Raw genomic sequence first — 19,442 nt, forward strand, 5'->3', positions numbered from 1 at the left:
ATCATGAACCTGTGTCACTGTTATTCCATCCACCACTACAGTATGTAATGCATAATATGTGTGGGTAAAAAAAAAAAAACGAGAGCATTTTATATGCACTTACGGATGTTCTAAAAACACTGAATGATCAAAATGTGTTAGGCTGCCAATTAATTAGAGCTTCCACTCTTCTGCAGTGCCCCCCACCTTCGCCGTTCGCCCCAGGAACCAGGTGGTGTCAGTAGGCAGGATGGTCACCTTCCAGTGCGAAGCCACGGGCAACCCACAGCCAGCCATTTTCTGGCAGAGGGAGGGCAGCGAGGTGAGACTGACCCAACCCCCCTCTTGTTCTGCCATCCCACTAAATCACTGCTCGGTGTAAATAAAGATAACGAGGGGGCTTCTAACTGTGATTTGCCTCTCTTCTCCAGAGTCTTCTGTTCTCCTACCAGCCGCCACAGCCCTTCAGCCGTCTGTCTGTCTCCCAAATGGGCAGCTTAACCATTACGGATGTTCAGCGCTCTGACGCGGGCTTCTACATCTGCCAGGCTCTCAACATAGCTGGCAGTGTCATTACTAAAGCTCTGCTAGAAGTTACAGATGGTGAGTAACGGAGAAAGAGGCCAAATGAGACGACTTTTGCTTCGGTCTGCTGATTCTTGATTCGCAGCTCCTTTTTTTCCCTAATGACTTCGGCAAAACATTGATTTGACACGATTTTGGAAAAGAAAGTGTGTGTTTTAAACTTTAGGTTTTACTTATCAGAGCTTCATCAAAATTATAAAGTTCTAGCACTATTTAAATTGAACCTCAGAGCACTATGGAGAATATAGATTTCTGCATTACTTGTCAACTACAAAGCATGCAGACCCCTCAGGTCTTCAGAGACCTGGTTACTCCGTGTTTCCTGGACTAGAACTTATCAATGTACTTTTCCTTCTTTTTTTTTATGCTCCTGAGCTCTGGAGCGAACGCCCTGCCAACTTGAACTGTGCAGAAACCTTTGAATTCTTTAAATCAAGACTCATAACATTTTAGGTTAGAGTAAGTTTTGTTTAAAGAACTTGACCAATAAACTGTTTGCTTGTTTGATGTGATAGGATCAGTTAAAAACTGAAAACTGAACTTCAATCTGAATTCGGATACAAATTTGCCTATCACACATGTATTTTAACATCTGTGTTCATGCAATGTTTATAAGTATATGGTTCTGCCTTAAGCAAATGTTTGAATGTCTTAGTTAGTTAGTTAGTTAGTTAGTTAGTTAGTTAGTTAGTTAGTTAGTTAGTTAGTTAGTTAGTTAGTTAGTTAGTTAGTTAGTCTTTCTTTCAATGGCCAGTAAAGCAGTTTGGAAAGCCTTCCTCCTGGAGCGATACGTAGATAAACATGCCTTGCCTTACCTCAAGTATACAAAAATCTTATTATTTAAAAAGCAAACATGATTCCAAGACTTCTGGAATAATGTCCTTTGGTCAAATAAAGCTGAATCAGATGTCCTATGTGCAGCTTGTTTTGGTGAAAACTAAACAGCAGCAAATCTACCAGAATGGTTGGGGGAAAAAATAAAATAAAAAATCTTAAGGTAATGCAATGTCCCAGACGAAGTCCAGATCACTGTATGCAGTTAAAATGGATCTGTATGCAAGAGCAAACAACGTTTAATAAACAACGGGTTTGTAGAATCTTCTGTGTATTATTCTACACTTCAAGTTTGAATTAAACTCAAGAGACTCAAGACCAAATTATTTACATGAAGTCCTGATAGCTGAAACCCTAGAAGTAAGGGTCAGAGTACTTTCTTCCAAACTATTGTAAGATCCCTTTGAACATTACTGACTTTGTTTTTCTTTGTTCTACAGTAGCATAGACGTTTGTGAATGAAGTCTGATGATTTTGACATATGATGACATTTATAGGTAGTCTGTAAAGAGCTTGGAGGGGACTCTAATCCAAATCCGACACGATGAAATATCTGTGTTAATTGCTTTCGAAAAACCAATTTATCTGTGCTTGGAGGCTCACACCCCTAATTACACACCTGCGTGAGCACACCAATACATGTAACTTGGTGAAATGTACATGCATTATATTTATGGGAGATAATTGCTTCAGGTTTCAACAGACAGTAAATGGATCTACTTGTGGAGTTATTAAGTGCAGGGTTCGCAGTCACAGCCGTTTTTACTCGCGGCAGGTGTGCGGCGTTTTTACAGAGGGATGATGGCCGACTTTCTTTTTTTTTTTTTTTTGTCATAGATCTGCTCCCTGACTTGTACTTCTCTCGCCTAAATTCCCTCCATCCGAACACATTCCTTTCATCTCCAACTGGAGAGGTGCATTTGTATGGTAATAACTGGCTCACATTACCTGGGGCGCTTTTCAAAGCATCTTTCCATCACTTTTTTTTGGTGGTGGGGGCGGGAGGAGGAACAGGAGTGTTTTTTTATTTTTTTATTTATTTAGCTGTCTTAAACCTTCACCCCCACCCACATTTTTTTCTTTTTAAATGTGTGTGAGAGAGGGAGCTCTGTTATCTAGGTGGAATTGTTATTAGTTGGGCTTTGCTGTCATGATTGGATCCGGCTCCAGCAGTACCTTCTACCCAATGAATGATTAGTTGCCCTCCGCTGGAGGGGAAAAGTTGATTTCTTTCTCCTCGAAACCCTGCACATCCACCTAAGCCTATTGTTCTCCTGCTTTACCAATTTTCCTCCCAATATCTTTCACATCTTATCTCTTTCTGCCTCCTCTCCACTTCATTTTATTTTTCCTCGTCTCATCTTTCTTACTTTTATAGCTTTCTCTGTTTATAACTTTGACCTTTTTTTGAGCATCAGCTCAATTTCTAATGACCTGCACTTTAGTTTTTTACCTCTTTAGGTCTTTTGTTTTGAAAGTGAACAGAGGGAGACGGGAATGTAGGAGAAAAAGAGCAGAAGATAAAATTTTAATGTGGCACAGTTGATGTTCAATATCTTAACCATGACCTTCTATTCTTCTTTTTCAAATATTTAAACAAATCAAACTCTTGTTATAGACTAGCAGTTAGCAGTCTCTGTGTTTTCCCTTTTCTCTTTCCCTATTTGATTAAAGTGTGAATGTTGAACAACGGTAGTGAGAATTGTATTCTTTCTGTGAACAGACTCGTTCCCTTGAACTATAGCATTGACATTTAAATATTCAGCATCATTTTCCATACTTTTGTTATTCTGTAGAAGAGGTTTGGTGAAGCTCTTCTAGTCTCTCTAACCCAACAAATTCAAATACACAATTTTTGATTCAGTGTTTGGTTACAAATGATGGTATTGCTGTCTCAAAGCCAAAGACCTAGCACATGAGTTGAAATAAACAACTCAGCAGTCTGTTTGTTTGTTTTTGTGAGGCAAAAATAACAGTCTGCTTAAGTCCTTATCCATTTATGTTTCTAAAGAGAATAAGATACATTGTTCTAGTCAGATGCTTTTTTGCTGTGTTTAATGTACAATGTGAGAGGTATTCTCATTGAGTCATTTTTTTCACCTTTCCCATTTTTTCGTTTTCTCACAGCTGGATCAGAGCACCCCCCTCCCGTCATCCGGCAGGGTCCCGTCAATCAGACGGTTCCCGTTGACAGCACGGCAGTACTGGGTTGCCAAACTGTTGGCGCTCCGCCTCCCACTGTCCACTGGAAGAAGGACGGCACAGTGGTCTCTCCAGTGGATTCTCGGATGTCCCTAACAGAAACAGGGTCACTGAAGATCCACTATGCAAAGGTAACTCCTAAAGCACAACAGCAATTGTGAAGACCAGGCTTTTGGCCAAGTCAACCGGTTAACCTGTGCACCTGAATCTTTTCTCGTCAGCTGGGTGATGCAGGATTCTACACGTGTGTTGCTTCTAGTCCAAGTGGAGAGGCTTCCTGGACCGCATATCTGCAAGTGGAAGGTGTTCTATTCGTACACAGGGATTCTATTCTTCCTCCTGAGGATTACTGTAAAGTTCCTATTTTAGTAAATTTGTTGCGCTTTCTGTGGCAGAGTTTGGCATTGTTGTCCAGTCCGGTCATCCAAAAGATTCCAACATGATTCCTGGTGCTCCGTCTAAACCTGAAGTTTCTGATGTTAGCCGGACGTCTGTCACACTGTCATGGAAATCCAGCCCTATTCCTGGCGTAACACCTACATCCTACGTAATTGAAGCATTCAGGTTAGATATATATGTGCTCCTTTTGAATTCACATCATATTTTGTTGTCTTAAGTTGTAGGTATCTGATTTGATTTCTCCTTGTTTTTCTGCAGTTATACGTTAGGAAACAGATGGGTGACCTTAGCAGAGCATGTGAAGACTGAGTCCTATGTTCTGACTAATCTGAAACCTGGAGCTGTTTATGTCTTCATGGTCAGAGCCAGTAATATTTATGGCCTTAGTGATCCCAGTCTAATCTCTGACTCAGTCAGAACTCAAGGTAAGTGTAAGGTCTCAATTTTCACTTCACTTCTAGGAAGCACCTTAAACTTCACAGAAACGTTTCATTTCAGATACTCACTTGATATTAGTGGGCATTCAAATTCTTTAAACTTTTTATTTTTATAACAGCAAAGTTTGATGTGTTTGATTTTTTGACATCAACACAGAGTAGCGCAAAGTTGTGAAGGGGCAGTAAAATCATACATCATTTTCAAAGCTTTTTACAAATAAAAATATAAAAATTTTGTTCTGATTTCAAACCCCTTTGTTCTGATAACCCTAAAGAAAATCTGGTGCAACCAACTGCATATTTAACTTGTAAAATTTGCAGTGGTTTAAAGCCCTCTGATATACTGGCGACCGGTTGTACTCCGCCTCTCAAGACATATTTAGGTGTTAGAATGTTCTAGTCAAAGTCCAGACCTAAGTCCAATTAGGACTCTGTGGCAGTGCTTAAACCATCCATCCATCCATTTTCTGTTCACCCTTGTCCCTAATGGGGTCGGGAGGGTTGCTGGTGCCTATCTCCAGCTACGTTCCAGGCGGGAGGCGGGGTACACCCTGGACAGGTCGCCAGTCTGTCGCAGGGCAACACAAAGACATACAGGACAAACAACCATTCACACACAAACACACACCTAGGGAGAATTTAGATAGACCAATTAACCTAACAGTCATGTTTTTGGACTGTGGGAGGAAGCCGGAGTACCCGGAGAGAACCCACGCATGCACAGGGAGAACATGCAAACTCCATGCAGAAAGACCCCGGCCGGGAATCGAACCCAGGACCTTCTTGCTGCAAGGCAACAGTGCTACCAACTGCGCCACTGTGCAGCCCAGTGCTTAAACCAGATGAACAAATCACTAAACATAACCACAAATTTAAAAGCACAACATTAATTAAGCTCAATTACAAATTAAAAGAACACAACTACAAAATAGGAAAACACAACAGTAGCTAAGTAAAATTAAAATTAAGAAAACACAATGGCTTTAACAAATCAAAAAAGGTAAGTCTCAGTGGGAAAGCTAACACGACACCACTTTTCATTTCCGAACCGGAAATTATTTTGTTGTTTGCTCTGTCTTTGTTTAGATAGACAGGCAGACATTCACAGCAATATGACCAATCCCCCAAACTGTGAAAAAGAACAAAGCTGAGCTTCTTAGTATGTCCCAACTCAAAATATCATTGGACAGCAGTGACTACTTCTTCTTCTTTTCTATTATGGCGGATCGCAAACAAATTCAAGGTGCATAGTGCCACCTACTGTACACAAGTGTGCAGCAGCATTAACTCACATCTATTAAATTCTATTAATTAATTTTGTATCAAAATGATAATTCAGTAGTGCTTTTAGATGTTGGTGTGATTTTGAATATGTTGTGTTTTTAAATTTGTACTTGTGTTTAATGATTTTGTGGGCAAGGTTTGCACTTCAGGGCCACCGTAGGAAAAGTGCTGTGAACAGACGCTTTCCATCGAGCCTGACTGATCTTGAACTTCCCTTCAAAGACAGCAGCAATATAACCCAGAACACATCATACTTTTCAGATTTTTATTTGTGAAAAGTTCTGAAAACCCATCTAAAGTTTTTCTTCCAATTTACTGCCATGCCATATTTTTTTTTATATTGGTCTTTACCATAAAATCCCACACTTCTACTGTATAACGTGAGAAAATGTTAAGTATTTAACGTTTTTCCCTTGTTCTACACGCAGACAGCTCCTCCACCATGCAGGGGGTGGACCACCGTCACATCCAGAGAGAACTGGGAGATGTTGTGATCCACCTACACACACCAACAGTCCTGTCATCTTCAGCTGTCCGGGTGCACTGGATGGTGAGTTCATCATGTTGGCTGTTCTGCAGATAGATGCCCTCACAGCTCCCAGAGTTAAGATAAATGAGATAAAAAGTCAAACATGGCGACACACAAACACACATCTGTTGTTTTGGGTTAATAGCCAGCCTTGGAAAATAAGAGTTAGTGAAAGATTAGCGACTACACTTTCAACAGATATGAGACTAAGTAGTGGTTAGTGTCAGCAGCATTGTCCATTGTGTTGGAAGAAGTTATAAATATACTCTATTAGACATTCTGTGCTGCTAAAATGGTAAAGAGTTGGTTTAGTGCAGCAACAAATGAATTGATCTTTGTTACACATTGAGTTTAGCTTCATACAGATACAACTATGCCAGCAGCATTTTTCTGTGTGGGTGTCCGCTCAGAAATTCTTTCAGGCACCCTTTGCCAAAAATCATGTGGTTTAAATGGAAAGTGCTTAGTTGTCTTTTTGCTTGTTTTTCTCAAACCATGCTGAGTGGAAACTATTAATGACCTCAGATTGTGGTTTGCACAGAGAATATACATTTCATATGTGGAAGTTAATAGGAGAAGTAGGGTTAGTAAGCTTTAATACATTCTTCCTACAGGATGTTTAACGCAAACCAAGACTTGTACTGGTTTACATTTAAAGGGCTGTGTGATCACATTATTATTATACGATGTACTTATTAATTTATATATTTAAAAAGATGTGTGAATTTCATTGTTTGAGCTATCACTCTTGAGTTTGTTCATACTATTCGTGTGCCTTAAAATTGCCTCTCGGGGATAAATAACGTTATTTGAATTGAATGGTTCCAGGTGGAACAGCAGTCCCCTTACATCCAGGGCTACAAGGTGCTTTACAGGGTATCCGCGGAGCATGGGCAGCCAGAATCGCAGTGGGCTGTTCTGGAGGTGCGTGCCCTGCCGGAGGACGGGGTGGTGATCAGTCAGCTAAAGAAGGGATGCATCTATGAGTTCAAAGTGCGACCTTTCTTTGATGAGTTCCAAGGAGCTGACAGTGAGGTGAAGGTTGTCAGGACATTGGAAGAAGGTAATTTTTTTTAGAACAGTTTCTTTAAATATACTTGAGAAAGTCCAGCTGGAGCTACAGAGCCTTGTAAAGTACTCATAGGTCTTGAATTTTCTCACACATTGCAGCTAAAAAACTTCAACATTCTTCAGATTTTATGAGATAGACGAACACAGGGTTACATAAAATGGCGAAGTGGAAGTAAAACAAAAATCTCAAAAGTGAGTTAAAAGAAAGTATTTTATAGAAGTACATTTTGCTGCAATTAAAGCCACTTCCATTGATTGTAAGTGTGTTGCTAACATACTTGGATGTCTAAAGACTGATATTTTTTGCCCATTCGTCTTGCAGTACTCAGTGGAAGTGGAAGGAGAGCGTCTGTAGACAGACATTTTCCAACCAAACTATTCCATAGTATCTCTGCCTGTATGTCTCCAGCCTACTGTCCCTCCTACATGACTCATGAGAAACTGCAGACAGGATTTTGTCTGATATTATTTCAACAATGACTGTCTTCTTGCCACTTTTCCATAAAGACCTGATATTGGGAGGAACGAAAAGTGTGAAAGTCAACAGATGTTCTTACCTAAGCTCCTCCAGACCTACCATTGGCCATGAGACTGTTTCTTTGATAAATCCTTTAAGTTGAGGTGTTTTGGTAGGTTTACAGTAGTGCCACACTCATTCAATTTTTCAGAAGACAGATATAACTTTAGGCTGTGCTGCTAAGATGGCACCATAAGCTATCATCTTAGCCTGTGCTACCAGGCTAAGCTGGTAGCACAGGCTAAGCCTTCTTTATCCTTATCTACTGCTAGATCTCCAGTTTGTTAATTACTCTCAGTTTTGCCATTTGTTCACAATTAAATCACATATTGGTGAGTTATATTTACTTACTAAGTTATGGTTATGATTATGGTTACCTTGAAGTTTATTTATCAGAAGTTGTGTACACATTCAGATTATTTGTACAATGATTGTAACAAATACTCTTACAGTTTCTAGTTGTAATGTGACAAATTGTGATTAAGTCCAATGTGTATGAACACTATTGCGAGGCTCAGTAAATATTTGTGTTATTAAAAGATTCTGTTTCAATAGAGAAATGACGTATTGCTTTATTCAGTGCAAAACCATATCAGTTAAGTCTTCCTTCATGTGCCTGTTGCCAAGTGTGTGTATTCCTGTTTTAGCCCCGAGAAGAGCTCCCCAAGGTGTTACAGTCACAAAGAGCGATGCCAATGGGACTGCTGTCCTTGTTTCTTGGAAGCCACCTCCAGAGGCGGGAGAGGACGGAATCATTCAGGAATACAAGGTCTAAAAATACCACAGCTCAAATCTGTTCTGTTTTTATTATTATTATTTTGTCTCACTGTGTTTGTTGAATGTGTCCCTCTGGCAAACATTGTCATCTTCTTGCTGTGTTTTCCACAGATCTGGTGCCTGGGTAACGAGAGCCGCTACCATGTGAATCAGTCGGTGGATGGGTCAACCTTCTCTGTGCTCATTCCTAGTCTGGCTCCAGGAATTCGCTACAGTGTAGAAGTTGCAGCAAGCAACGGTGCTGGGCCCGGAGTCAAGAGTGATGTAGCGTTCTTTCAATTAGGTAATTGGTTCCTCTGAACAGGACAGCAGACTGCTAGGTGGCATTTAGTTTGAAGTTTCTGTTCCTTTCATTAATTTTTAAAAAATATAAAATCCACTTAGTTGCCAATAACTTCTGGATAGCTTTCACGTTTGTATTTTTATTTTGATGTACACAGCTTTGTATGTACTCATGTTCAAGCCTGTCCTCCTGCTTTTTATCGGTCAGATTCTGCCGGCCAGATGATGGACATCAGTGACAAAGGAGGCACCTTGTCCCAGATCTCAGAGGTGGTGAAGCAGCCGGCTTTTATCGCAGGCATTGGCGCCACCTGCTGGCTCATCCTCATGATTTTCAGCGTGTGGCTGTACCGTCATCGCAAGAAGAGGAGTGGCCTCAGCAGCACATACACTGGCATCCGGAAGGGTGTGTTCCTGTGTTCTTTCACTGTTTTAGCTCACGAAATAATTTGCAGAGACTCAGGATATTAAATTATATTACCATTTGGAGTGCCTGTATTGGATAATATTATAATTAGGGTGGCCATCAAACACTGACATTTTGCCACCACACAACACACAAGTCATCATTGCAATTATATTAAGGGAAACCTTCCTGGTAATAAGCAAATGAGGTCAAAGGGGAAAATGGTCTCTGGTTTAATCATCCTTTGACATATTTGCATTCTAGGCTGTGTAGACATTCAGTGGCCTTTAATCACATATTTGTAGAGCGCCATTTTGTCAGTGCACCACAGTGTTTAGAGGTAAAGAGCTGTCAAGCTGCCAAGCTTAAATCTGCCACAGTGTTTCTGCTGTCTGTCAGGCTGCCCCCTTCATTAACCTTCACCTGGAAACTCAAATTGAAAAGACAAGCAGCTTTGGCAGAAGAGGCTTATGGCTTATATTTAAGAGCACACATCAAATGATGTGTTCAGAGCACTCAGCAGTCTATGTCTTTAATAATAGAGTAGGTATTTTTTAAAATTATTTTATAGTATTACTAATTTTTTCCTTGCTTATTTTTTTCTCCACAGTCCCATCTTTTACGTTTACACCTACAGGTATGTACTTTATAGCCTGATGAATAATATTTTTTAGATCCTATTCATTCTAAAGATGCACTGACTTGGGATTTTGGGACGAACTTCCAATACCTATTTTGGGTGGCGACCCGTTGATGCCAGTTTTAGCCTAATCTGAGTTCTGTTTAGGATTAGGAAATAAATATGTTTTTTTGTATTTTCTGGGTAAACTGATAACATCTACAAGCATTATTGTCACCTGGTAGTGCCATATGTGGCCATAAAGTGATACAAATTTTAATTTCTGATCCCCAAATAACCAGTCTGAGCCAGACGAGCTTAAAAGGAAAAATAAAAAAATAAAAAACAGCTCCTGCAACCAACAGGATCTTTTCGAAATTCTGAGTTAAAGCTTTAAAGTTCAAACTGATGAAAATTGATTTCTGATTTATGTTTGTTTTTTCTAAATAAAATGAGTAGAGGTAATCAGAATTATAAGGAGCTCATTTTACACAAGGAATAACATAAATGTGCACAGTAGATTGTCTAGTCATAACCTGGTCTATCAGCACAATAATATTGGTTATTCTGACTAAATTACTGTACCGAAATCCGTAAATAGAATGAAAATAAACAAAAATTTATTAAAGAAAAAAAAACGTGTATTGAAGTGTGCAGACTTGACTTCACATTTTTTTCCACTATCTTACCTGCCTTTCATGGCTGTCTTCACTGTTGGTACATTCTCTTTTATTTTATCAAAGTTGAATGTCTTCTTTTTTTATTTGCTTTTGTCTTCTCAGTGGCATATCAAAGAGGAGACGTTGGGTGCGGAGCTGGCAGGTGACTGATATTTTTGTCCCATTGCGTTACATGAAGTCTCAAAGAGGAAATGCCAGTTACCCTGCAGAAACACTAGGGGGAGATGTCTTCCTACGCTTAAAGTCATCTGAGCTGCTAGCTCCGTTCTTTTGTATAAACAATATCAGTGGGTTTTAGATTGACAGCACTGTGATCTTCCTTGTTGCAGGCCTGTCCCTCTCAGCATGGGCGAGCCTCTAAACCAGCTGTGGCTGCCAGACAACTGGCCAAACGCATGTGCCAATCATAAGGACTGCAGCATCAACTGCTGCAATAATGGCAACGGCACCAGTGACAGCAACATGACAACATACAGCCGACCAGGTTAGAGCAAAAAAGAAAAAGAAAAAACACCTCATAGCTCACATAGACGCTTCTGAAATACAGCCTCTATTACTAATAAAATACCAACACCTTGCAGCAATGCTTGAAGATTTAGAGCTTCTTGTGTTATTGCTTTGTTCATGTGCTGCTTTGTTTCTCCTCCTCAGCTGACTGCATTGCCAACTATGGAAACCACCCAGAAAACAAGCAAGGGGGACAGCTTGGTTCTGAGACCCCCATATACAGCGATGTGAATCTTTCCAACAAGCTCACTGAGATTAAGACGTTCAACAACTCCAACTTTTGCTACACGAGCCCAGGAGGAGACTCGTCGGGCACGTACGAGCCCATACCGTACGCCACCACGCAGCTCATTCAGGCCAACATTAAAAACAAGGCCTCCGCCGGTGGCTGTGCAGCCGAGCCCCCGGATATACCCTGCTGGAAGCAGCCGCCCAACCTGCCGCCGATACCAAAGGAGATGGCAGCGCTGATGCAGCACAGCACAGCCGAGCAGAGCTGCAACGGTATGTAGCAAATCAAGTGTTCTTTTCTTTGTAAGTTTCAAAATTTACACAAAAGATGTTTCCAGATCTACAGGGAAACGAGGGCATGATCCACCCCAAAACCATGCCGTACAATCAGACCCGCGACCACAGCACAGGAGGCTCCCACCAGAGCTCCGACAGAGGCAGCAACAGCACCTCAGGTGAGGGCATCACCTGTCCTAATGCGCCGCATTAATATCGATGAGAGCCACCCTGCGTTTATTTCCAGTGTGTTCCTTTCTCAGGGAGTCAAAATCAAAAGAAAGGAATGCGGGCCCAGAAGATTCCCAAACACATTGCAGTGAGCTGGGGGGACGCCGTGTCTGAAACTCATCCAAACGCCTGGGACTGCGACGAGTACAGTCTGCCCATGGAGACGAGGTACGAAACAAGACAAAAGACGCAGCACGTGACTCGTTGCTCAGCACTGCAGTAGCTTCATAGTAACTTATAGTGTCATGTTCAACAATAAATGTTGTTGGAACATGTGCAGTTGAGGTTTGTTTGTCGGATTCAAAGTATCTTTTGAAAATGACAGCAGCTATTTAAAACCACATTTCTGTATTTCTTTTGAGTGTGTGTGTGTGTGTGTGTATTGGTATTTTGTTTTTTCTAATCTTAAATGCTCTGTTTTTATAAGTCTTATAAGTTTTGTCTATTACATAAATCTGTAATAGACAGATTTAGCTTTCTTTTCTTTAATAAATCTGTAATAGACAGATTTATGTAATAGACAAACATAGTTCATAATTGTAGTAATAACAATTAAAGATCATACCAAATAAAATCTGAAAGGTGTTGTGTGGAAAGTTGCTCAGAGATGGTGGAACGGTGGAAGAAAAACTTTTTATGTTAAATACAAATCTGAAACTCATTTATTTTCAGCCTGCCTGGGTTAGTCCTTCATGTAACGACCTTTTGCCGCAGTAACAGCTGTAAATGTTTTGTCTGTCCTTACAAGCTTTGCACATTTAGAAAGTTTTACTCATTCTTCACTAAACATGTCCAGCTCATTTGGATTGAAGTCTGGACTTCAATTACGCCATTCTGACACATTAGTAGGCTTTGATCTACAGCATTGCGTTGTATCTCCAGCTGTCTCCAAAAGGTTTTTGTTTCTTTATTTCCCAGAATACTATCTTCTCTTCAACTGGCTCTTCCCACTGCATGATGCTGCAACCGCCATGTTTTACTGTTTTACAGTGCATGCAACACTCAAAGCATTTTATATGAAATCTTTCTTCTTTCACCTCACATTTTATGGGTCATTTTGATGTTCCAAAAGTTTTAGGTTTAGGCAATGATATGATAAAATGGGTTGAAATTTTAGGAGGCATCCTTGTTTAGTTGGTTACCGCCAATGACTGCAACCTGCTTGCTATGTTGCCGTGGCAACTGTCAAGTCTACTTTAGTATGAGAAATACTTGGTAGACTCTACCTTTGAAGCTATTTCTATAAATGTGTAATACATCAGATTATATTCAAAAAAGCCAAGCTTATTTTCAAATTCAATAATCACTGTGTATTTTTCAGAAACCGTTTCCGAGTGTCACTACACATCATTGGTTTAAGACTCTACCTTGTCTTTTCCTTTCTCATTCTTACCAGCTTTGATCCAGAGGAGAGACTGGACAGCTGCCCCACTCCCCCGGTCAGAGGAGTAGCCTCATCTACTACTGAAGCGTCCTGCAGTGGTGTACCCGCCGCTCCACCGCAAGGAGACCTTAGCAACGGCCTGCAGGATGGAGCCAAAGACCTCGCCCACACCTACTGCTCAATACTGGACACAGACGGACCGGAGGAGAACGAGGAGGAGGTCGACGAGGAGACGGAGGCCGCGCTGGCAGAAGATCTCTACAGCCAATCCCAGCACCACCTGAAGCACAAGCAGCACCATGTCTCTCCGCACAAGTTACTCCTGCAAGGTCTGGAGCAGACGCCGGCCTCCAGCACCGGGGATCTGGACAGATCGGTCACAGGGTCTATGGTCAACAGCTGGGGCTCAGCGTCTGAGGATAACATCTCGTCAGGCAGGTCCAGTGTCGTCAGCACCTCAGAGGGCTCTTTCTTCACAGACGGCGATTTCACCCAGGCTGTCGCCTCTTCCAGGGATATTGTAGGCCTGCGTGTGTGCAGGTACCCAGAGGTGCCAGGTGAGACAGATGTTTGATTTGTCCTTAATCCACCTCCTGTTATTTTTTTCCCTTTGCTTGTTAGTTTATAACATGACTTTATGTCTGTCCAAGTCTAGGACAGTAGGCAACGTAAATGTCAAAGTAGGATTGCAGACGTCTGGCAACAAAAGCAGGCAAATACCAAAACCAGTCATTTTTTCTAATCTTCAGTTTTGAGCAATAGATCTTCAACTCTACTTCAACAATGAAAAGAAAATATCTATCTAAGACCAGTTCCTGGCTGCATAAGTCTTATATAATCATCAGAAACCTACCTGGAGTTTTGCTTTGATTCTTTCTGCATGTTTGAGAAATCCTTTAGTCTCCCATGGCAACCATTCACCTGTACAAAACTTGTGAGGGAGGGGGACCGAGTGCCACATTCGAGGACAGAGCACCTCCTCAGAGCTGCTGTTTCCAAGCTTTGACATTCGGCAACACCCACACTCAGCTCCTTCAGACTAGCCAGCAGCAATTAGCAAACACCTGGTGGAACTGCATGTCTGCTGAGCTCATTATACGAGCTACTTCTTAATTAAACGCTGGTAAAAGCATTGTTAAAACATTAATAGAGGAGCAATCTTGTGATGACTTCCTGAAGGCAGAGTGTTGGGAAGAGCAGGACGTTCTTAAAGAAACAGAGGGCCAATTCAAAGGCCTTAAGATGCAAATTTTGTCTATAATAACAATAATAGATTTTATTTATAATGCCTGTAAATCAAATTGAGATCTCAAAGGGCACATTCACACGCTGATGATGGCGTCAGTGGATTGGAGCCACAGCTGACCTGGGGCAAAGTGACTGGAAAACACACAACCCTGGCCCTTTAAGAAAATGTCCAAAATCACTGTGTGGAGTTTTATCTTTTGTGTGTAACCAGAGTTTGTCATGACTTCAGGTCGGCGGCACCAGCGAGCAAGCAGTCCCATGTCAACGGACAGCAACATGAGTCCTGCGATAACACACAAAAGGCCCAGACGCCATAAACCAAACCAGTCTGGACAACAGGACTACCAATCCAAAGATATCTTCAGCGACGGTAAAGTCACAAGAAACTGTGACATTTGCTGCTGTGTACAACTTCGGCGGCGCTAACAGGATCGCTTGTTTTGTTCTGCTTTTTCCCAGACTCTTGCATGCCTCTAAATTTCACAAACCAGATGTCCCACGACGACCACAAAGCGAGGGGAGCAACTCTGCCTCGGATGGGCTCCGGGCAGGGCCGGGCCAGACGAGGCAGCGCCGGGACTCACAGGGTCAGAGACGGAGCAACTGAGCAGAGAGAGAGTCAAGAAATGGACAAGGTTCCACTGGGGGCTAAAGGAAACAACAACAACAACCGACAGCATTCAGGTACCGGAAGAGGTTACACCGTTACTCAAATGTTTTTAGTACTGTACCCTCTAAATGTATTCACACCACATACAGGGTTTCCCCCAGTGTGTTATAACCCTGGTGGGCCACCAGGCTTTACTTGTGCTCCCACCAGTCTAAGCATTGCTTATTTTTTTAAGACTTTTTAAAATTTTTGCATTTTTTAAGTCTTCATAGTTAGTTTTCAGTTGTTAATATTCCAGTCTTTCAGTAACATGTGATTATCAAGTGATATTTTCAAGTTTCTTGTCAACTTTAAACATTTTTTAACTCAAAAACTCGACAGACTGCTGGATGAATGTCTGCCCTCGCAGCCAACCACCAGGCTTAGCAAACATTTTCTGGGGAAACCTTAACATATATTCTGTCAATGTTGTTCACATTTTTCAGTGTATTGTACAATAATTATTCAGAATGTGGTAGAAAAACACAAAAGATTATAAAACTGTGAGGTAAAGAGAGGGAAAAAAAGTGTTTATATTTCCCCAGGTTTGTACCAGTAAATATGTAAAAAGTTTGCCATGAAAATTGCAGTCTGCCCCCTTTACTTTGATACCCCAAGATACAATCGATTACAACCAACTGTCTTAAGAGGTCCCCTAATAAGTAAACAGAGTTTATCTTTGTGTGATTTTTGTTTAAGTGCAAATCCAACTGTATTATGAAGGGGTCAAGAGGTCAGTGAAGTCCATATATCTGGCCTTTATGGAAGAGTGGAAAGAAAAAAGCCTTATGCAGCATTTTAAAGTTGATGAAATGGTGGATGGAGTCATATGCAAACATTCAATTGTTTTAATTTCCCACTTGCTTGTTTGTCTTTATGCCTCTTCTTCAGAATTTGGGGACGTGCTTTTGTACAGTCGTCCGTCTTTCCCGTCAGGTCAGCCTCAGAGGGAGTCGGGCTGTAATCCATCAAACTTTCAGTCATGTGGAGGCTCAAGGACCAAACAGGGAGAGCAGGTCATCCTCACAGAACAGGTGGAAGAGGTAAATATGAACAAGGCTGTTTTCCATGGGTTGAACATCCACTCAAACTGAAATACACGTGTCTATTTTTATCTTCATAGTTCCTAAAGAGGTAAGAAGCATCAGGAGCTCAAGAGGAATATACTGCAGCTGGACTATGGCTTTTAAAATGTGGACATAAACTCTGAAAATACTGCACAACATCCTTTCCTACTTTGAATTTCACATTTGGTGTTAAAAAAATGCTCTCATATTAAATGGTGGACTTGTTTTTTTTTTTTTTTTTTTTCTTAATGACCAGCATTCAGGTCCTTGAACTGCTGGCTCCTTTGAAAACATAACGAATGCACAGTGGATGGCGGAGATGAGCGCACACCAGAGTGTTGTTGCTCGACGCGGTTTGTGGGATATTTGTTTGTCCGTTGTCTTGTTCTTTCTCTGTAACTAAACTACGGTCATTACCAGCCATCTTGTAAATTGTTTACTGCCACAGAAGTGCTTCAGATTTTTATATAACAGTGTTAATGGTTTTGTCTTATTTTTTAAGTGATGTACATTTTTGTCTCTGTATTATTTTTGTCCTACTTTGGTTATGAAAGCACAATCACTTAATTTTATTTGAATTCAGTGTTGAATGAACTTTAACCAGGAGGAAATCAGCTGTCGGAGTCCTGTTAATCATTTTTATCACTTTACGTCAGACTGAGAAAAAGATTTAACAATTGTGATGTGCATTGAGTTGTGTGCTTTTCGGCTGCTTTCATTCAAATTTGAGCTATCTTTGTTGTGTGTACTGGGAGAATTGCATGCAGATTCGAAGCGAAGGATGTTTTTTTTCTAATCAAGTTTGTGCTTTGCCCTTTATTTGGCATTATAAAAAAAAAAAAAAAGAATAGTCATGGACTGGTTCCATTTCTTGATTTCAGTGCTGAGTTCATTAAATTCTGTATCCCCTTAGCTTTTGGCAACAAATACAGGAGTAGGGCTGGACAATAAATCACCAATTATAATGCAGAAATGCCTTACAAGCATATTCATGCTCACATCTGGTCATAATTAAACTGTGAATGTTGGCAAAACATTGCATTTGCTCAATATCGTTAATATTTAAAAAATATGTTGTTCTGACTTAGTCGTAAATGCACCCACACCGCTTTCAAGAAGTATTCGCAGCCTTCGAACGTTTTCACATTTTTCAACCTTTTTTGCTGTGAAGACTTGAATGTAGCTCATTCAAATTCTGTGGGAAGGTTCCCTGTCTCCGATGAAGTAAAGCATCCCCACAGCATGACGCTCCATCTACCATGTTTTATAGTGGGGACAGGCTGCTAGCTTAGCAGGACAGTTGTGTTTTGAAACGCTCAAAGCTTGGAATATTTCAATACCTAATTCAGATTTTTCAAAGTTTGTAGCTGTAGCTTGACATAAAATGGGAATGACAATGTGGCAGCAGTTAAATTACAAACAGTCTAGTAACATCACTTAATAGTTTCTGAGCTTATTTAGTTTAAGCTTTCACATTGAAACATGTAGCCAAATAGCTGCCACTCGCTGAGCTGTGTGGAAAAGCTTACTGCTCACCAGAAACTCCAAATTAGATGGCGTGATAAATGAGCGAGTGAAGGGTTTGCTTTTGAAGCCTATGGTGGCTCATCAAGCATTGTTTCAAATTAGGATCATGGGCTTCTTGGCAGCTGGTCAGTATCTGACTTGATGAAACACGATCAGCTCTTTCCTAATGAAAACATCTCCCACCCTGCTTAGCACATGCTGCCTCTCGATTCAAGTATCGAAAACTACTTTAACAAGCAAGCAACAATCCAGTAATTCACTAAGACCCACAAATCACTACCAGCTCTTTTCTTTATTTGGTCAATAAATTCCTTTATAATTTTGTTTTTTTTAACTGTTAAATCTTGGTCTTTCAGTTTAACTTTGTTCAGTGTGTGCACTATTTTGTCTTTACGATAATTTAAACCCTTTTCTCCTTTTTTTCCACAAACTCAAGGTATTTAGCAGCTCCACCATATGTCAGCAGAGGAGGAGGATAATGAGGCACCGGTTTCACTTTTAAAATGTCCTCTTGAAGTGTCTTTTAGATAACTATCACCTTTGGCTTAGCCTGTCGATTATTAGCACCAAAACCTTTAATGGTTTGGTGGTCACATCTCAGATGTTAGATTTTTGAACTGTCCCTTTAAAATTCTTAATAACACTCAACTGAGGTAAGGCTGCCAAAAGAATTATGACAGTCAAACATAAGGTACGACGCTTTTACACACTATTTTCCACTTTATTCAAATCAGCATCTTGGAAAAATGATTAAAATTGTGGTCAACTTGTTTTTTAAAAAAGAAAAGGAAAACAGCTGAAGTGAATGAAAAATGTCCAGCCCTACTCTGTATGTAATTTATTAAACACCCACAGTATGTAACGTTGAATAAACTTTAAATAAATTATGATGTTTATGTATGTACCTTTATCATAAGCTACCATTGAGGTCAGAAGTTTACATACACTCATTATTGCTATAAATGGACCATTAATATATAAGTTTTCAATCAATCAATTCATTTAATCAATCTTTAATCAGTTTTGACTAATTCTATTCCAGAGTGGTTTGATAATGCAGCTAACAACTAGAGTATTGTTTATTAGAAAAATGCATAAGTTTGCATATATTGTGTATTTCCTCCAATTCACACATGGTCAAATATATACATACATATGGGATAAAATATATGCTTACACCCACACTAATGTTCAGTCACATTTTACTTAGCAACTTGCACCTTGAGCAGAGAGTTTTTGTGTTCATCAACACAGACCTGGCTGTTCAGCATACTCCATGTTGAAGTCTAATTCTGGAAGTTTAATATAAACCTACACTATCTATTCCAAAACCAGATTAGTTGAGTGTTTGGTATTGTTATATTGTTGGACCACCCAGTTGTGTCCAAGCTCAAATTAGTTGTTGATTTGACAGGAAGTTGGAAATTTTTGCATGTCTTAAGTGCCACATCAGTACCATTCCGATAATGCCAAACCTTTATTTAACTCTGGCTAAAGTGTTTTACGTTTGAAGCATCTATTTTGAAGCTTTCACTTCTTTACTGTTGACAGCCTCTCATTCCGTGTTGATGTTGAATTGACTAAATGGTGGACACATTGTGTTTTCTGTCCCCACAGGGCAATAATCTCAAGTAACTCAACACTAGTAGGCAAACGGGATATTTAAAGCAGATTGTGTAATTTACCCAACGTCAACCCCGTTGAAAACCTGGTAAACTACA

The 19,442-nt window shown here is 40.4% G+C and overlaps 1 protein-coding gene across 2 annotated transcripts in view; it reads left to right on the top strand.

Annotated features, from left to right (window-relative positions):
* Window positions 1-18,621, top strand: part of LOC114153002 (roundabout homolog 1-like) — a 105,049-nt gene extending 86,428 nt beyond the window's left edge. The window contains exons 10-31 of one of the 2 annotated variants that reach the window (XM_028031209.1): window positions 177-301; window positions 411-582; window positions 3,526-3,731; window positions 3,822-3,903; window positions 3,996-4,164; window positions 4,258-4,424; window positions 6,149-6,270; window positions 7,078-7,312; window positions 8,485-8,606; window positions 8,726-8,897; window positions 9,105-9,302; window positions 9,913-9,939; window positions 10,704-10,743; window positions 10,931-11,085; window positions 11,253-11,612; window positions 11,678-11,794; window positions 11,879-12,014; window positions 13,243-13,787; window positions 14,708-14,848; window positions 14,938-15,162; window positions 16,019-16,170; window positions 16,251-18,621. In XM_028031209.1, the coding sequence (XP_027887010.1) occupies window positions 177-301; window positions 411-582; window positions 3,526-3,731; window positions 3,822-3,903; window positions 3,996-4,164; window positions 4,258-4,424; window positions 6,149-6,270; window positions 7,078-7,312; window positions 8,485-8,606; window positions 8,726-8,897; window positions 9,105-9,302; window positions 9,913-9,939; window positions 10,704-10,743; window positions 10,931-11,085; window positions 11,253-11,612; window positions 11,678-11,794; window positions 11,879-12,014; window positions 13,243-13,787; window positions 14,708-14,848; window positions 14,938-15,162; window positions 16,019-16,170; window positions 16,251-16,265 (3,683 nt within the window). In that variant the 3' untranslated portion in view covers window positions 16,266-18,621. Of the gene's footprint in view, window positions 1-176; window positions 302-410; window positions 583-3,525; window positions 3,732-3,821; window positions 3,904-3,995; window positions 4,165-4,257; window positions 4,425-6,148; window positions 6,271-7,077; window positions 7,313-8,484; window positions 8,607-8,725; window positions 8,898-9,104; window positions 9,303-9,912; window positions 9,940-10,703; window positions 10,744-10,930; window positions 11,086-11,252; window positions 11,613-11,677; window positions 11,795-11,878; window positions 12,015-13,242; window positions 13,788-14,707; window positions 14,849-14,937; window positions 15,175-16,018; window positions 16,171-16,250 lie in introns of both variants that reach the window. The other variant, XM_028031210.1, reaches the window with a different exon arrangement.
* The last annotated feature ends 821 nt before the right edge of the window (window positions 18,622-19,442 follow it).

The sequence above is a fragment of the Xiphophorus couchianus genome, chromosome 11, assembly GCF_001444195.1.
Source record: "Xiphophorus couchianus chromosome 11, X_couchianus-1.0, whole genome shotgun sequence".
NCBI lineage: Eukaryota > Metazoa > Chordata > Actinopteri > Cyprinodontiformes > Poeciliidae > Xiphophorus > Xiphophorus couchianus.